The sequence below is a fragment of the Lissotriton helveticus genome, chromosome 12, assembly GCF_964261635.1.
Source record: "Lissotriton helveticus chromosome 12, aLisHel1.1, whole genome shotgun sequence".
Taxonomy (NCBI): Eukaryota; Metazoa; Chordata; class Amphibia; order Caudata; family Salamandridae; genus Lissotriton; species Lissotriton helveticus.
In genome coordinates, this window is record NC_136073.1 from 577,876,949 (window position 1) to 577,896,275 (window position 19,327).

Below are 19,327 nucleotides of genomic sequence, written 5' to 3' on the forward strand. Positions count from 1 at the left end.
ACGGCAACATTTGTCAAAAGCAGTTTATTGTAACGCAATGCATTTTGGGCCCCTCATCAGGGGGGACTGTAAATGAACAATAGAACATATATTAAAACCCAAACCCACGAAACAATATGTACACCGGAGCACTGCACATTGTCAATAAAGTTACATTCACACAGCTCTTTTCCACCTTACTCCAAATATTTACTAACTTTCAATTGATGTCCCGCCAGTCTTTTTATGGCCTCTTCATTGCAACTCTGTTCACTTCAGTCGATGGTTCCCATCCTTTACTCTCAAAACATCCCCCCCAAACGTTCCCCCACCTGCTTACACTTCCTTACTGCATGATCCCTCACTCCTAACAATTCCATAACTTCATCACCATTACACTTTCAGCACCGTTCTCTCATATCCATACATCTCCTACCACCATCTTCCCATCCTACTCTCTTCCAACCTTAATCTACCTCCCGTCGTTCACACTTCTCACTTCCTTCCTCCCACATCCTTCTTCAACCCAAATCATACCTAGCAATCTCTCCTTTTCCGTTATTCTCAACCCTTCCCATGATGCTCACTTTCCCTTTTGCGTACCTGCTAAAACATAATCGTCCTATTCTCCCGTTCACCAAAGGATTACCATATCTGATTTCCTCCTCCCTCTTTAAACATTCCGCGCTATTATCTAACACAAATGTCAGTGAGAATATCAATTGGGAATCAATCTTCAAAACTATTAAAGAAAAAGAGGGGACGAAAGTTCAAATCAGATTGATACTTACATTTAACAAACAGGATAAACAATTAAGAAATATTGTCAGACGTAATTGGCCACTAGTGTTAGATGATCCCATTATCAGCCACCTTCTCCCTAGAAACCCCTCCATTACATACAGAAGAGCTCTTTCTATGAGCAACGTTCTTGCAAAAAGTAGCCCAGAGGTAACAGAAGGAGCTACTCGGCTTTCATCCAGAAAAGGCTTTTTCAAATGTACAACTTGTCGAGACTGCAAGTTTGGGGTCAATAAGTCGACATACACATTACCCTTTAGTGATAAAGATTGCATGATCAACACATTTCTGACATGTAAAACAGAGCATGTGGTATATGTATTGGAGTGTCCTTGTGGACTGCGTTATGTGGGCAGAACCAAGTTACAAGCACACAAGTGGGTACTCCAACACATTCGGCCGATTACCAACTCAGACAAGACTTATCCCGTTGCCTCTCATTTCAAAGAAAGGCACAATAACAATGTGGAACAGTTCCGATATTGTTTACTGGATTCTGTTCCAAGCCTTAGAAGCGGAGGCAACAGGGAAGTTGCATTAAAAATTGGAGACCCGATACATTTTTTTGAATTAGACACCGAAACACCAGAAGGTCTCAACGCCACTGACGATCTATTTACATGTCTTTAATGTGGTCATCATGCGGTAACTAAATCATCAGGAGAGCTAATACCATGATTGAAATTTAATTTTATTTGCCTCAGTTTCTACTCAGCAGTCTGATTATACACACAAAACAAAATATTGAGAGAATCATTGATAGATACTGTCCACAGAACTAGCAAACATAGTCAAGAATTCCTAGCTATTTATGCAAATAACTGCTGATTGTAAAACAAGGTGTTTTAAAAGTTAATTCAAATGTAATATTATTATAATTATTGAAAAAAAACATAAGCTGCTACCTCTCTGCTGCTACTTATTTCGCACTTTGACACTTTAGAAAGACAATAAGGGGTGGATTGATTACACATAACACTTTATTTTGGGCACTTTAGCATAATGGCTCTTTAACAGATGATCCAATAATATGGTAGTATAGTATTCAAATAAAGGACATTAGAACCTATATATCATACAAGACATATGAGAACCTAGGGGATTAACCAGTAACAAAGATCACTTAACAGATTGAAAGAATTATCATCTCCGAAGGCTATAGTAAAATCTCTGCAAATGCATTTAAAGCTTATACACAGAGTGTCCTATGATGTCCTTTTATCAAGCCCTGAATGAGCCCCTGTAGACAAGGAGGTTCCCATTTCAGAAAATGAAACATATGGCTATTTGAAATGAAGTCAGTGGTAAAAACAAAAAGGGTCTAATGTCGGCGTATGTAATACAATATTCAAGGCATGGATTGTGTGCAATTTTTAACCATATGCATTTAGGCATTTTATTGAAATTGTATTTATAATCATGTCTTTTATTGAAATTGTATTCAAAATGTTGTTTTTTAACAACATACCATAGTCCGGAATGCCTGAGTAGTCTGTTTACAGTACCTATGCCACATTTGAGCACTTGTCACTTTAAATATTTTGTCTCACAATGCAGTGGTGTCATGTGATTAAGGCATTCTCTGACCGAAACGTGTAATGGCAGACCGTTGCGAATAAATCATAATTGCACCAAGTTGTTGTGGTCCGTGACTGTTGTGTTCCAGGAAGCAGTGAACGAGGAGCTGTGAATCTGTATATATATATATCACCAATTCCTCCTCCAAACGGAAAGAGCAGAGGCCACACAGGGGATACTCAGGGAAAAGCACTTTAATGACGGCGGAATGCATTTTCGGCCAGTCGGCCTCATCAGCGCCAAACAGTGTCCAGGAACTAAGAAAAGCACCAACCAATGTGAGTTCTGCTTTTTAAAGAGTTCGCTCCGCCCTCAAACAAATGTTTTTTTCTTCTTCTCACCCTATTGTAGTTTGAGACCATGCTGTAGACTACGAAACCCAGAATGCAATGTGGTTCTAGGTGGGTGATGCGGGCGGTGGACCAAAGTTGTACTGCCAAGTGATAGCACCGGGTGCAGGACGGTTCGTGGTGCCTCTGATGCCATGTTCCTGCAGTGATGTAAAAAGAGCGCCTCCCTGGGTCCCCATAACCACACCAGCCCCTGCGCTTTAGGAATCCATCAGGCGGGGGCAGGACTGACAATGCAACACGCCCAGCGCAAAGTGAAATCACCTTGCAACCGCCATGCCTCCATCCATCAGCACAGAGGTGGGCCGGGACCTTCCAATACCTTGAAGTTGAACGAGAACCTGCTGCAGCAGAAGCCAGTGAGGTCCGGGCCATCTTGCGGCGTGGGGGCCTCTGTAGAGCGTCTCTGGCTGACGCAATGCACATCACCAATTCCTCCTCCAAAAGGAAAGAGCAGAGGCCACACAGGGGATACTCAGGGAAAAGCACTTTAATTACGGCGGAATGCATTTTCGGCCAGTGGGCCTCATCAGCGCCAAACAGTGTCCAGGAAGTGAGAAAAAAGAAATATATATATATATATATGCAACAATGTATCCCAGCATGTAATCAAAGGATACGGACAAACTCCACAGCAAAATGTTAAAGCAAAGGTTTATTAGAAAGCGTGCAGAATGACTGTCTGCACGTTTGGTCCATTGAGACAGATTTATAGTGACATAACAAAGGGTGCGAGATTAGCGAAACCGCTAGACAAGTTGTGCAATCAATGAAAGTGCTGACTGAGATATTGTGGTAGCTAGCAGTATCCACGTGCGGACGCGCACACACAGGACCACGGACACAAAATGTGCTGTTGCCAATATCAAGTGCTTTATTCTATCAAAAGTGCAAGTCTCAAGACGCGTTTCGGACATGGACTGTGTCCTTGATCGCGATATATATATATTTACTAAAAAAACATTGTTTTCAGGGACGTTATAGTTTGTTGTTTGAATAAACCTTGCAAATAAATAGTTTATTTGTAGGCAACTATATGTGGCTAGCCCCGCTTTTCACAATGTTCAAATACAAAGTCAATCTTTCAAACAAATGTTGCTGGTAGTGCTCACCTCATGTATTGAATAATAAAACTGCTTGAACTTTTCACTTTTAAACAAGCTCTGTCCATTATAAGATGGTTTCCAATTATGAAATCACTGCAGCACAGAGTTCCTGCAAGAGTGCCCGGCTACGAATACCAATCCAATGGAATGTGGGTGCTAGCAGCAGGACCCCCATCCCCTCCAAGGGCAGCCAAAGACTCCCAGTGTCAAACAGAGGGCACCACTGGTAACACTCAAAATCAATCGTTCAGTGCTCGGGGGCGTGCCAACATTGACGTTAGTCCTTAGAGATGTGCGGCTTAGGTGGCGTGCTCCTAACCGCCGGTGGTACAAGTAAGAGGCGAATACCACGCACGCCTCGTTGAATATAGAAAATGCTTCTCTCCACTTCAAGGAAAGCCTGCACACAGTTCATTTAAAATACCATTTAATTACTGGCAGCGCTTGTTTCTACAGGCGGTTGCCAGTAGGTTGTTATAGTTAGGATCTAGTTTCAATAGACAAAGCCTTGTTTGATTTGCCAATATCTTTGGCGCCGTTTGACAAATTATAGTCTTTCACATTATAGTTAGTAATTAGCACTTAAAAAACCTTAGAAATTCACTGAAAAAAATATGTTTCAGGGACGTTATAGTTAGAAATTAGCATTTAAAAACCCTGGGGAATTCACTGAAAAAAACACAGGTTTCATGGACGTTATAGTTAGAAATTAGCATTTAAAAAACTTTTGATATTCACTGAAAAAAACACAGGTTTCAGGGACCTTATAGTTAGTTGGACATTTCACTCGTCCAAAACCAGAGAAATTTAGCTGTTATAGTTAGTTGAGCGAACTATTACTCCCCCGCTATGCACTGCTGATGATGTCACATATAACATCACTGATGACATCTCAAATGAGATCACTGATGACATAATAACTGATGCACCTCCTCACACCCTAATATGACCTTTCATACGCCCACTCTAAAATACAGACTACCATTGTTGAAACCAAAGACACACTAATACAAGTGAGTACATACCCGCTCTCTGATTCATAGGTCTACACACACATCTACTCACTCACCCATACAATCACTCATACATGCAGTCACTCATGAACACAGCCACTGTTATATGCACTCATACACCCATACAGACTCTCACATAACATCACTCACCCATAGAATGTCTCACACACCTAGTCAGTCACTCAAAGACTCAATCACACTGCCATTTACTCACCTATACAGATATAGACACACCACCTCACTTATTCATGCAGATACTAACACATTCTTACTCTCTTATACAATAACTGACACAAGCACACACTCATGCATACAGCCACTCTCACAATCACTCACTCTCACATATACTCACTTATATACTCCAACACTCACATATACTTCCTTTTACAGATGTAGTTACTCACATATATACCACTGAGACATCCATTCACTCACCAACACAGCCACACCCACACTCACTAATCTATACAGCCCCTCGCCGATGTACTCATGAGCCCATACACCCAGTTAATCACCCACTCACACATCTATACAGGGAGTCACACACCCTCTCACCCACCAACACAGACACTCAGGCACTTATACAGGTACTCAGACAACCAATCATTAACCCATATAGACACTCATGTAGCTACACACCGACCCATGCAACCACTTACACACCAACTGACAGACTGATATAGACATTCACACTGATTAGAAATCTGTGTTTTTTTCAGTGAATATCAAAGGTTTTTTAAATGCTAATTTCAAACTCTAACGGTCCTGAAACCTGTGGTTTTTTCAGTGAATGTATATATATATATATATATATATATATATATATATATATATATATATATATATATATGTATATATATATATATATATATATATATATATATCCAAAACAAAGTTGTGCCCGTAATGGAGAATGTCACACTTCAGGTAAGTTATTGCCCAAACGTACTTTATTGAAGGATGCTGTGAAGATTTCAACTGGAACAGCACTGGTTTATCATCCAAAGCCTGACGCGTTTCGTGGTTATACACTTCTTCAGAGGCGTGGACATTGCAGCTTCAGAGGCACGGCACTTTCGGCACAATAAATATCTTGTTCCCCGCCCAAAAGGGGCGCAGCCGCCCCCAGGGCCTTCTGGACTCTGTAGTGTCTTTTGTTTCTCCAGTGAGCTGGCGTGCTCTTGTGCACATTTCAAAATTAAACCCCAGTGGGTTATGATGTCCGCATTAACCCTCACAGCATAATAGGGTATGTGAACAAGGGCTTTGGCAGCCCGAAACGCGTCTTGCCCTCGCTATTTTCAACCCCCTGCACATTAAACAGCTGTGTATCCAGTTCGTGGTCCGTCTCCTTATTGCCCGGAGGGTTCTGATTCTCACGGGAACCAGTAGTGGCTGTTTTTGGAGTTTGCGCTGATATATATATATATATATATATATATATATATATATATATATATATATAATATTTCACAGTCATAGTTAGCTGAAATGTTCGGTAAAAACGTAATGTTGTAAACCATACACCACTAAAATTCACCAGTTATAGTTATCTGAAGTAATGAAGTAACTATAACTTGTGCTCTAAGGTAACTATAAATTGCCCCCCTGCAACATTTTCTCATCAATAATCTCCCCGGAAACATTGCAGTGATACCCACATAGGGCCTGATGTTTTAAAATGGTAGGGAGCCACATGCCCCCCTCCCGGAGCCTTTAAAAAGCCATGGGTACCCCATCCCTCAGGGCCATGTTTTTTTTCAAAGGGGGTGGCATGCCCCCCCCTTCCCAAGCATCATTAGCCTCATTAGGTCTGGGGACCCCATGCCCCAGAGCCCTATGTATTTTCCAGGGGCTCTGGTGTATTTTCAAGTGGCCCCCCTCCCAGAGCTGTATGCCCTGGGGACCCCATCCTAAGGACCTGCAACCAACCCCCGTATGCAGCCGTCCCCACTCTGCACACAACTTTTGGCCCTGCTCATTGGGTGGTAGGCCTGTGGCCAACAGCCTAAAGGCAGCCAAACCCACACTGCGCAGAGCCTTTGGTCATGCTCGGTGAAGGGTTGGTCACATGTTCTGTGGCCAAACCCATGCATTAAGCCAACCTGTATGGCCTCCTCCGCTGCCCGGGGACAATCACCTCCCCGGGGCTTATTTCATTTTAAATTGGGGGCCTCCCTGACCCTCCTTCCCAGCCCCAGGGACTGGGGAGGGGCTTTATTGTAGTTTGATACAGAGTCTGCATGGACCCCCTGCAGCCCGGGGGCATCCACCTCCCTGTAGCTTTAATTTGAAAATATGCGGGACAGCGGACCCCCGCAGCCCCTAGGACTGCCCCCTCCCTGGGGCAAATTAGGAGATGGAAGGGGGACCAAGCTTCCCCCTTCTGCAGCCCTAGATGGCCCTGGGGACTGCCACCCACAGACCATGTCATGAGTGATGTAGTATGTGAGGTCATAAGCACTGCATTGCGGGGGCGTAAGTTATAGCTGGCTCAGTTAACTATAACTTCTGAATTTCTCTGGTTTTGTACGAGTAAAATGTCAGTCTAACTATAACACCCTGTGTCCTTCGTTTTTTAAGTGAATTTCTAAGGTTTCTTTAATTCGATTTCCTAACTATAACGTCCCTGCAGCCTTAGTTTTTTCATTGAAAAAATATATATATGTGTGTGCGTGTGTGTGTGTATGATGTATCAATATACGTTTGTCCTTTCACAACACCCAACTACTCGGTCTCTCTATCTTCGCTTCCTTCCAATCCCTGGTTAGGCAGAGTATCACTACTTCAAGTAAGACACAGCTCTTCTGACATCTTTCAGAAAGTAAACAAACTAAACACCAATTCTTACAGAGGTTTGTTATAAACAGATGGCTCACTGTCACCACGCACAGAAATCACCGCCTGCTTCAGGTAGTACTGAGTATTAGCCTGACATGTGACAAACACATAACACCCCTTGGGGTAGCCGTGAGCTCTAAAAGTATGGCCATAACATAACATAACATAGAGCACTCTCCCAGACACCCACATGAGTTGTCTAATGCATGAGGATACCCAGATATTCCTCTTTGAGGTTATCACGTGCAACTTCCTGGAGTGATCTCTGTTTTCCCCACCACCAATTTCCCAACACTTGCCTGAGGCCACAGTGTGTTCCTGCACCTGAGGCTAAGGAGAATGCAGCATCCTTCTCTAGAAGATAACTGGGTCTTTTCGTGTTACGACATCCATCCTGATCTGTTAACATCCTCAATTCTGCTTTTAATCATTGACCTTTCCTTTAACTGATTAGTACTGTGGGGCCACAGCTTACTGACATAACCGCCCTCTCATTCAGCTGAGCAGAAACCTGTGCAGACATGTTTAGGCTCTTTTCTCCTCAGTCTGTCTCGGGTGTGTGGAGAAACTGTCCAGGAGTAGAGTGTTGGCTCATGTTTTTCACGTCAGGTCAGCTACAGCTTCTGACCCATTTATTTTTACCAAGACCTTGGTATCATCTGTTCATCAGTGTTTACTTAGAATAAAATATTATGCTGTCTGATCTTCTTAACTTAATGTCAACGTTAAACATGCAGTGGCCTTGTGGCACCTGTGGGGATGGCACCATCCCAGTGAGAGCAGAGATGAAGTCAAAGTGCTAATTCTAACCATTTGCACTCCTATTCTAGCGAACTAATGAAAGCCATATCAGGGCATCCTCTATAAAAAGTGACTGTGCATATCAAAAGCTGCAAAGAGCTGGCAAACAATATCATCATACCTGGATTTCCCCCATCAATCAAGTTAACAAGATTCTCCATGACATTAAGCAGCACCATGTTCATACCATGCCTGGGGCAGAATTCAGACTGTTTGATATCTAGACCTGTGTGAATTATCCAAATGATTCTGAAGTTTGCAGATGATCCCTTTCTCCAACACATTCCTTGCAACAGATGACTTTCTGTAGGACTAAAATGTCTGGGTGACAGTGGATGTGCAATAAGCTTTTATAATACGAGAAACATGATTGCCAATGTGAGGGGAGGAGAGCAAAACAATAGCTGTTAATGACAGGTTGGTAACAGCAGTAATTATCAGTTAAGCACCCCTTGGACCTGTCTCTACATTCGCCCTTAAAATGACGACCATGTTTAAGTCTATAAACTTCACAAAAGCAACTGGTTCCTTCATTTTTGTTACTGTGGTGGATTTAATTGTGAACTCTAGATGGTTTCGATGTGAGATCGGTATTCTGAGTTTAAATGTATTGGAAGTCTAGGCTAACTACACTTATGTGGTAGGTTGATTTTGAGACTCAGTGTTAGGTTCTAAGAAACCAACAATACAAAAATCAGTTAAAATATCAATGTGTGTTCAACAGGTTAGTAACAGTGTTAAAGACTGGGCCACAACTGATTAAAGTTGTGATGTTGCAGTCAATAGCTTACTGCCAAGTAAAAACTTCTGTTGATGTTATAAATAATGTTACATATAATGAGTTAAGGGCAGTATTAGAAGAAACTGTTAGGTTTTTGTTAGAACGTATTCTAAACATGATTGTTCAGTTAAATCAGTTGAATTAGCCGTTTCTTCCTGTGTGTCTGTATTAGTCACTAAAACCCCAATGGGACAAAATATTGCTTTGTGAAAGCTACAAGGCTTTATTTTCATTTTGATGGGATGGGGAACAGGGCCATTGTCTCCCAAATGTTACTAGATCAGATTGGATTTGGAGTTATTATATTTCCTGTGACACAATTGAGGCATTGCTTAAAATCTTGAAGAAGGCTGGGCCTAAACGTCTGCATCAGCTGAAACATGTTGACAAGAACCCTTCTGCCACAAGGCAGTCTTTCTTAGGCTGATACTGTTAACCAAATAAATCTGTTATCTTCATGTTTTTCAGTCTTGGGAACGAGTATTGTACTCATGCTTCTTTTATAAAAAAAGGTCTATCACATACTAAAAATATATGGTTGCATTTTCCACAATTATTTTGTAATTTAACAATAAACTATATGTAATCACTGATTGCTCCTGTAAGGGTTGGGAAAAAGACATATTAAAAGTAGGGATTTGTTACATATCTAAACTAAGTGTTGACAAAATCAGTTAAAAAAAGACTGTCTTGTTGCCCATAAATACAGGTAATTGAATGTCATATTAACTGAAGTTATGCAACATGTTTTTTGGTGGAGGAGTGAATAAAGACAAACAGTGGTCATACTTTCTGACTACTTTGGCAGGGCGTCTAGGTTCTGTTATTTTACTAGGCATCTCACCTATTATTATTGTTATATAGTTTATATTAAAGTCACTTTTACAGATGATAGTGCAAATGTCAGTGGTGGCAGAGTTATAAGGATTACTTCAGATATTGTAAACATCAATGATGTGATAGATTGACAGTCATGGTTGAGTAGGCCTTTCAGAAGTCACAGTTCATTTCACTGCCAATGACTTAGACAGTGAAATATCAAAAATTAAAACCGATGTTTCAACATTTCACAGCTATTTACACTTTAATACTCAAAATGGCTTTAAGTCGTGAAATATTCTCCTCAAGAATTGACATTAACATACTGTGACTTTGTTCATTCTCCCACATCTTACCTTTTCCATTCTCTTTACTTATGCACTTGATGTTTGTGCCATTACCTGTTCACTCTCTCACGTGTTGCTTCTCACTTTTCTTCCACTCTGTGACCTTATCTGTCTCGTTCTACTTTTCAGCTCTGCTCCCCTAAATGTCCTTCCTGACTTGACTCCTCTTCCTTTCTTTCGTTCTTAATCCCATCTTCCTCCAGCTCATTTGTCATTTCCTCCTCCTCTCCTCTCTTTTTTGTTTTCCCAACATCCTCTGTTTTTTTTTCCGACTCCTCTCCTCATATCATTATCATCATTATCATGTTTACATTATTTCGGTTCATAAAACCATAAAAGCTACACTATAAAACATTTGATATAAATGCAAAGTAAGTACAAATTCATATAAAAAAAGTAACTTTTCTCATTAAAAGGTAAAGCTAATGTAACAATTACAGTTCAACAACCAAGATTCATCATATTCCCAAGATCATAAATATTATTATAAAGGTTCATAAAAAGGAAACATCCTAACTAAACGGGAATATTTATAAAAATGGTGAAATCATTCCAAAGAGTTCCTCTCATCTGGTCTTGTCTCCTTTCTTCTCTTTTGCTTTCCAGCTGTTCCCTCTCCTTTCTTGTTGTCTGTTTCTTTCGAGTCTCTTCAATTCTTTCTCTTAGATGACTCCAGTTTGCTCCTTTTGTCTCCCTTTCACACATTCAATGACTGCATCATTCTTTTCTTTGTAGATGAGGGACGTAGTGGGAGCAGCCACTGCCGGACAGACATACTATCGCAGCTGTATGGACAGTACAATAAAATACATGACCTCAAACCGGATCCCCAAATCTGTTCAGAAACGCATCAAGATGTGGTACGAGTACACCTGGCATTCGCAAGGCATGCTGGGTAAGATATTCTTATCACTGTTAATATGATACATATGTACAGTAAAAGGTGCATAGTTGCTGGAATGTGTACCCTGCACACCTATGGCAGAGTTCACGGTGAATAAGTTCCAAGAAAGCTACAAGTATACAGACAGCAATATGCTGCCAGAAATACCTACTGCTGCATCATTGCTGAAATTCACAATTAACACATTAGTGTAGAACTAGTAAGAATCATACCCAATGCACTGGTGTCAAATTTTCACCCCGATGAGCAGTACCAAATTACAAAACATGATCAATAATGTTAATTTTCACTATCCCACAGTCCAGTCAACCTGGGGTTCCAGGACAGGTGCTTTCTCCAAATTAATTACACCTATTAGTCTTTAAAAAAAACAGACGCTGATCCCACCTACTATTATTACCGATCTAATATTTACCAGATACATTTTCACCCTCCATCATACATTTGGATCATATCAGATGTACTTTCCTATCTCAGTCCAGTACAGGAAACCTATTAATTCAAAGCTCAAAGAAAACTAATGTAGATTAACATAACACCATTACTAGATCAACTGTTATCGACTGAGCCAACCTCGTCTTTTACAGCTCTGCGTGCACAGATCTAACACGATGATGAGCAAAATGTGCCCGACTTTCTGATCCTTCTAAAAAAAATGTAATTAATAAACTAAAGATATAATGTAGAAAATATCTAAAAAACGGTAATACGGTAGTGTATAAATGTATATTAAACAATTGCCATAATGAAAGCTTTGTGGTGTACCCATTCCATTGATCTACGTCAAACTACTGACTATCTTGGGTATCCCGGACTGAGGGGACAGCTGCTGGCCGGGACTGTGCTGCTGGGATCCCGTGTCATATAAAATTTGAGAATGATTCTGTAGAGATTCCTATCTGATAGAGACTTCTAGCTGGAGATTCCTTACCTTAGAATTATCCCCAGGCATCAGACTGGATCTGGAATTGTTTTGTGAGCAGTAACCCTGCGCGCCAGTCGGTGGAGTCGTTTGGCTCAGTTTGACGTGTCCATGCCGGATGTAACGTGCACAGTGCCTATATAGGTGCCACCTCAGCGCGCTGACATCCGTTCTTTTCTTTCTATGCCAGTCAGCGCAGAACCGGACAGCTACGCCCAGTAATTTTTTGACTGACCTTTTCAACTTTTTGTTAAAGGTTTTTTTGGTCTTTCTCCTGGTGTGGCATGGATGTCCACTAACAAAGCTAGCCTCAAGCCCTGATGTGCCTGTCACCCCCCGATGTTGTCGAGGGGCCTGCATCTTGTTTGTTTCTGGTGTCTTGAGCACAACCACAATGGGAAGATCTGTGTCGACTGCCGCGCCATACACCCTAGGCTTTGATGGAGTGGTCCCTCAAGCTCCTGGCCACTTGACAAGCGACACCACAATGGCCTCGATCTGGTTCTTAAAGAAGGTCCCGGTATCGGTCACAGAGTCATCAATCTTTGTTTCAGTCGAAGTCATCCAGGCATTCAAGTAAGCATTACAAGAAGAAAAAGAGTAGAAAGTAGAAGTCGTCTTCGACTTCACCCCATCCTTTAAAGTCCTTAATAGAGGCGAGGGAGCATCATCATTCAAGGCCTGGCTCAGGGGTTTAAAGTGTGCTTAGGCCGGTACCGTGTCTCCGTGAGTTTCCGAGAATCAGAGTGACCCCCGCCCAACTTTGCAAATGTTATGAGGCCATGCACCTCATATTTGGGCCTCCTCTTCCTGCTGGTGCACCTTAATACCACGCAAGTTCAGGAGCGGCTCCTACTGGTTCCCTGATATGAATGGGTCCCGACTGGTGCCGGTCATAGGATGTATGACGTTACAACGCATGCTATTACAACACATGCCTTTACGAAGCAAGTTTTACAACGCAAGTCGTTACAACGACTTGCGTTGGGGGGCGCTGGATAGTGAATAGTTTAATTTACTATTCCAACTCCAGTCCCCGTGGATAGTAGGGAAGGTGTTGGAAACTATTCCCTATCCTAGAGCGCCCCCAGCGCAAGACGTTGTAAAAGTTGCATTGTAATGGTTGCGTCGTAAAGGTACTTCGTTGTAAAAGTTGCGTTGTAAAGGATGTTCCCCCGGTCATACCACCTCCACCTTCCCCAACGCTGGTCCCAATGTCCACAACCCTAGTGACGCTGGCACTGTCCCCATTCTTAACCCTGACTCCGATGTTGTCCAATGCCATCCCCGGCGTCAACTGGAGCCTTGCACTCCAAACCGGAGCCTGAGTTGTATTACTGCAGGCTAGTACTTGGGGAAGGATTAGGAGGGGGCCACTGAACACTGAGGAATACCAGCCCCTTGACCATTACACGGACTGTTGTGAGGACTTGGCAAAAGCCAGTGGACTGGACACTTCCCCAGATACTGGTGTGGTCTCTTCTCCTACCATGGCTACGGAGGAGGGAGCTTCTTTGGCTATGGTGGTGAGAAGAGCAGCCGGGGTCCTGGATGAATGGCTGCCCTCAGTGGCAGTCAAGACTAATGTCTTGAAAGGCGTGCTTCTGCCGGGAGTGACTCCCCTCAAAACTGCTTCTCCCATTTAATGAAGCCCGTACGGACATCCTACTTTCGACCAGGTCCAAAATCTGCACAAGGGCTCTTGTGAACAGGACAATTGCCCGCCACCATTGCCCTACCCCAGGAGATTCCAATTTCCTCACGCAACTCCCTACCCCGGACAGCTTGGTGTACCAAGCCTCCATTTTCCGTGTACACCCTGGCACATTCCCTACCACCACCCCACTGGATAGGGAATCCAAGAGGCTGAACACCTTAGGCAACAAAATGTTTTCTTCCACCAACCTTGCACTGAAGTTAGAGAACACCATATACCTTTTGGGCTGTAACTCTCATGCACTATGGGATTCGGCTGTGCAGGTGCTGCTCATGGTCCCTGAGGAGACCCAGACCATACTCTCCCTGGCTGGGGCAGACAGGAGAGATGCAGCCAAGGCCATGACCAGATGTCGGCTGGACACAAGCAACTCACTAGGCAAAGCAGTTTCATCCTCGGTGGCCTTACTATAGCACACCTGGTTGAGAACGACTGACTATTCAGGGGATGTCCTAGCCTCATTTATGGACATGCCCTTTAATTGACTCTTGTCTCTTCAGAGACAAGGAGTACTCAGCCCTGCAGTGCTTGAGGATAGCAGAGCTACTGCCAGGACCTTGGGCTTTTCCATGATCGCTAGCCCCAGTCCGCCGTTTCAACTCCTTTCATTGCCCCCAGCCGTGTATTTACCCAGCCATTCACCACAGCTCCCATGTTTCCTAGCCTCTGCATGGCCAAGGATCCTATGGGTTAGGCAGCCAGAGGTAGGGCCAGTCTACCACCCCCCAAGGAGCCGTAGCCTCTAAACCTCTTTTGTTCTCCCTCCAACCATCATGGATAACCAGTAGGTAGCAGGATACCCCATGACCTGCACCACTGGGTCCTCCAGAATTCCTGATGGGGGTACTCCTTCTCCTTCAGGATTACCCCTCCACCCACCCCACCCACTTGCAACAGGTTGACAGTGGACCATCACTCCTTACTCCGCAAGGGAGTGGCAGCTCTCTTGGTCAAGGGAGCCATAGCGAGGGTGCTGACACAGGAAATAGGTTGTGGTTGGTATTCCCGCTACTGTCTGGTGCTCAAGAAGAATGAAGAACTTTGTCCTACTCTAGTCATGTGCCCTCTCAATTTCTTCCTCAAAAAGGCAAAAATAAAAATGCTCTCTCTCGCTCAAGCCCTGTCTGCCTGGGAGACTGAATGGTAGCACTGGACTTGCTGGACACATATTTGCACATTCATGTACAGACACTACCTGTGGTTCACCGTGGGCCATGAACACTTTCAGTTTAGTGTGCTCCGTTTTGGCCCTACCAGAGCCCATCAGTTGTTCACCAAGGGGATGGCGGTGGTTGCAGCCCATCTGTGGAGATCTGGGTCCCAGTCTTTCCCTTTGTCAGCAAATGATTTTTGAATGCTGGCTTGCCCTAGGCAGTCACCCCCCTCCTCCAGACTATGGCGAACCTCTTGCACTCACTTGAGTTCACTGTCAACGTGCCAAAGTCAAACCTGACTCCCTCTCAGACGCTTACTTTCATCTGAGCTGTTCTGGACAGGGTACAGTTTCGAGGATATACTCCAGAATGGCGAATCCAGGATATTCAGACTATGATACCGATGTTTCAGCCATTATCCTGGGTTTCAGTGAGACTGATTCTGAGGCTGCTGGGCCTCATGGCCTCCTGTATCCTGCTTGTGACACATGCTGCTGGCATAAGTGGGCTATGCAATGGGAACTGAAGTTCCAATGGGCACAGCATCAGGGGAATCTTTTCAACATGGTCCTGATCTCAGAGGAAACTGCAAAAGATCTGTAGTGGTGGGTAACGTACCACAATTGGTTCAGTGGCAGACCCCTCTCCCTTCCCCAACCAGTGGTGACAGATGTGTCACTACTGGTATGGGGCGGCCATCTGGGAGAGGTAGAGAACAAAGGCCTCTGGTCTCCGGCATAATCCGGACTTTACAACAACCTACTGAAGCTCCAGGCAATCCGACTGGCATTAAAAGCCTTTCTACCCTCCATTAGTGGAAGGCCAGTGCGGGTGTTCACGCACAACACCATCAGAATGTGGTACTGAAACAAAGAGGGCGGGTGGGGTTATGGACCCTTTGTCGAAAGGCTGTGCCTCTGGACCTGGCTGTAACGTGAGGGCATATCCCTGTTGGCTCGACACATGGCGTGCTCTCTGAACGCCAGGGTGGACAAACTCAGCTGAAAAAGCCTAGTGGATCACGAATGGCTTATCCATCTGGAGATGGTGCAAGGTCTCTTTCAACAGTGGAGAGTACCTTGGTTAGATCTCATTGCTACCATCGAGAATGCACAATGTCAGCCCTTCTGCACACTGGAGTTTCCAAGGTGGCTCTAGCTCAGAGACACTTTTCATCTTGAGTGGATATCAGGCCTACTGTACGCCTTTCCACCCATACCACTCCTGCCCAGAGTTCTAAAGAAGATCAGGAACAATCGGGCACGATCGGGCCCAAGTCATTCTTGCGGCTCTTGACTGGGCTGGGAGATTTTTGGTATCCCAAGCTGTTGAACATAGACATCCAGATTTTGAGGGTTACTGGGTCGACCCTGTGTATGTTAATCGCCTTTCAGAGCTGACCTGCTGGCTTTACCGAGACTGCAAGCCGCACAGGGAAAGGTATGTGACTGGCCGTCCCGGAGGTAGCTGACCAGATGAAAGACCTGCTTTGGTTCAGGAAGCTTGCATCTCCGACATGTGGGCTAGCCATTTCTGGGAGAGAGACGAAGTGCATTACTACATGGCACTCCTAGATATCTGCACTGACTAACCCCTTCAGGAATGGTAATATGAGAGACTGGGCCGCTCATCATGAAGGTTGATGGTAGGCTTGCCCCGCTTGCCTTTGATTCCCTCCATCTGGCGCAGGTCTGCTTATCCTCCCCTCTTCTTTCTCTTTGGCACCATGCCTGATGGCCTATTGGTGGGTCAAGGTAGGACCCACTTTGGATTGGATAGCAGCATTTGCTGTTGCCTGATGCTATCAAACACCACAGTCTGCTATAAGAAACCTTTGTGATATCACAATAAAATACCTTAGCATATGAGACAGGACATTGGGCTGCACAAATGATATGGATTTAGATAGGAAACCTCTGTGCAGAATATTATGCAGAATTATGCTGGACCCCAAACTCCCCACTTTCTATGTCAGCGTGAGCTTAGAGTATACTGATGTCTGCAAAACGGCAAGCATGACACCAAGCAGCCAAAGCCTCTGAGAACAGATGTTTGACTAGGCCCAAATCTTTCCACTTTCTATGTCAGTGTCCGCTTAGAGTATAGTGATGTCTGCGACATGGCAAGCATGACCTCAAGCAGCCAAAGCCTCTGAGAACAGAGGTTTGACTAGGTCAAAAATGTTCTACTTTCTATGTCAGTGTCCGCTTAGAGTGTACTGATGTCTGCGACATGGCAAGCATGACCTCAAGCAGTCAAAGCCTCTGAGAACATACATTTGACTAGGCCTACTGAGAATGATCCACCACTGGAAGGCACCCAGTCCTAGCCGAGCTAAGATTTGTCTGATGAACAAGACTTACGAACACTACAAAGCCTTGCAACAATAGAATCAAAGATAATCAAACTCACTGACTGACTGGACTCGATGAAAGAACATCTCTGCAAACACAGAAAGCATGGACCACCTTGGTCTCTGGATAAAAACTATACTACAAAAGGCAGATATCCAATATGCGCTGCTTTACCCTGCCAATTTCTAAATCATGATTAAAGGTAGGTTGACGTGTTCACCAACCCCAAACAGGCCACTAAATTGTTCAAGAAAAACCTTCACAATATGTCAGACCGTGATGATGGTGACACTGCTGAAGATCCTACTCTCCCAAGTGGCAATGATTGATTGTCCTTAGCACCACCTGCTGTACACCAGAGCCACCTCGCTATAGTGTACTGTAATCCATTACTACACCAATCGACACCTTCTCATGACACAACAAAGACAAAGACACACCTTAGTCAGTGAGGCTCTAATCATTTGGCTGGCGATTCTGTGTTACCAAAGTCTAAACTATGGAATTCTCTTCCACCAGGCTATCTAAGAAAGGCTTACTCTTTTGAAATAAAATACTTGTTTATTTTTTTTAAAAATCACTATTATTTCTGGCTGTAACAAAAGGCTTGCCTTTTAGTATTATTAAAAAATTGTATTCCAATTGCAATTGTAAATTCACCTGAATGTGACAAAACTTGTAGGGTACTGCGCTAAAAAACAGCAAAGAAATTTCAAAACCAAATCCACCTGGAGTCCCCCGAGCACTCAATCCTGTACATGCAATGGTCTACAGCCAACATACACAATAGACACGCTTTTATTCCTTTTCGCAAAGTATTAGGGGATCATGGACATGAAAATAAACTGTCTGCAATTGTGACTGGCTTTACATGCTCCAGGTGTGTTCAATGGACTGGACACTGTACTAGTGACAGAATTAACAACTAATACATGTACATACTTTTATCCTTAGTTTAGTTGCAACATGTATGACATCCAGCAAACCGTGCGCCAGATTTGACACCAAGAGCATGACTGATTCTAGGTTTGAAAACTGCAGAGCAGTTGCAACATTCCCATCCAGCGCATGACCATGGCTATGATTCACCTCCTCCAAAATATTGACAGGAATCAGTCAATAGTGTAGTGCTAGGCTTCATACACGTTACCACAGTGTGTGTCCATAAATGTGTTACTGTTAACATCAATTGCACTGCTCAGGCTCAGTGTGTCAGTGTCAAGATTCACATCATGACTCGCCAAGGACCGGGTCCAGGAGCCGTATGATCTACACACCAAGCCCGCTAGTAGGTTAACTCAACGCCTTCAGCTTGTTATGAAGTGTGTTGTTCCTGCAGCATGTTTCACTCATCTAGCCTTATAAGTAACCAAACTGTAACATTCTTCTAGTATCTGAGGGCACAAGCACACCAGCAGACTTTGCACAGACGCATTTTGTCATGCCTGTCACAGGAGATCACTGAGCTAGCGAGACACTGTAACCTCAACTTCAGTAAAACCCACTGTAAGTACAGAACTGGTTGTAGCCGCTGTCTAAGTTAGCACTTTCACCTTTTTGCAGATGAGACCGAGCTGATGGTGCAGCTTCCTGACAAAATGAGACTGGATATCGCTGTTGATGTCAACTACAACATTGTCAGCAGGGTGGCACTCTTTCAGGTGTGTACAAACGTAGCTTCTTCCATGCATTTCATAAAACACACCCATAGGATTGCTAGGTGTGTATCCAGCAACAGGCAGTTTACACCCGTAGGAGCACTGTAATTACCTGCATGGTGTTTCTAGCAGGGCGAGCATATATCTAAACTTTAAGAAATGTTTTGTACTCATTTACCCTATGGCAAGGTGTCTAGACTGC

The 19,327-nt window shown here is 43.7% G+C and overlaps 1 protein-coding gene across 1 annotated transcript in view; it reads left to right on the forward strand.

Annotated features, from left to right (window-relative positions):
* The window catches only part of CNGB1 (cyclic nucleotide gated channel subunit beta 1), a 1,191,945-nt gene that overhangs the window by 1,003,864 nt on the left and 168,754 nt on the right, over positions 1-19,327 (forward strand). Inside the window, 2 exon segments of the mRNA XM_078668834.1 lie at positions 11,152-11,311; positions 19,031-19,128. Of these exon segments, the coding sequence (XP_078524960.1) occupies positions 11,152-11,311; positions 19,031-19,128 (258 nt within the window).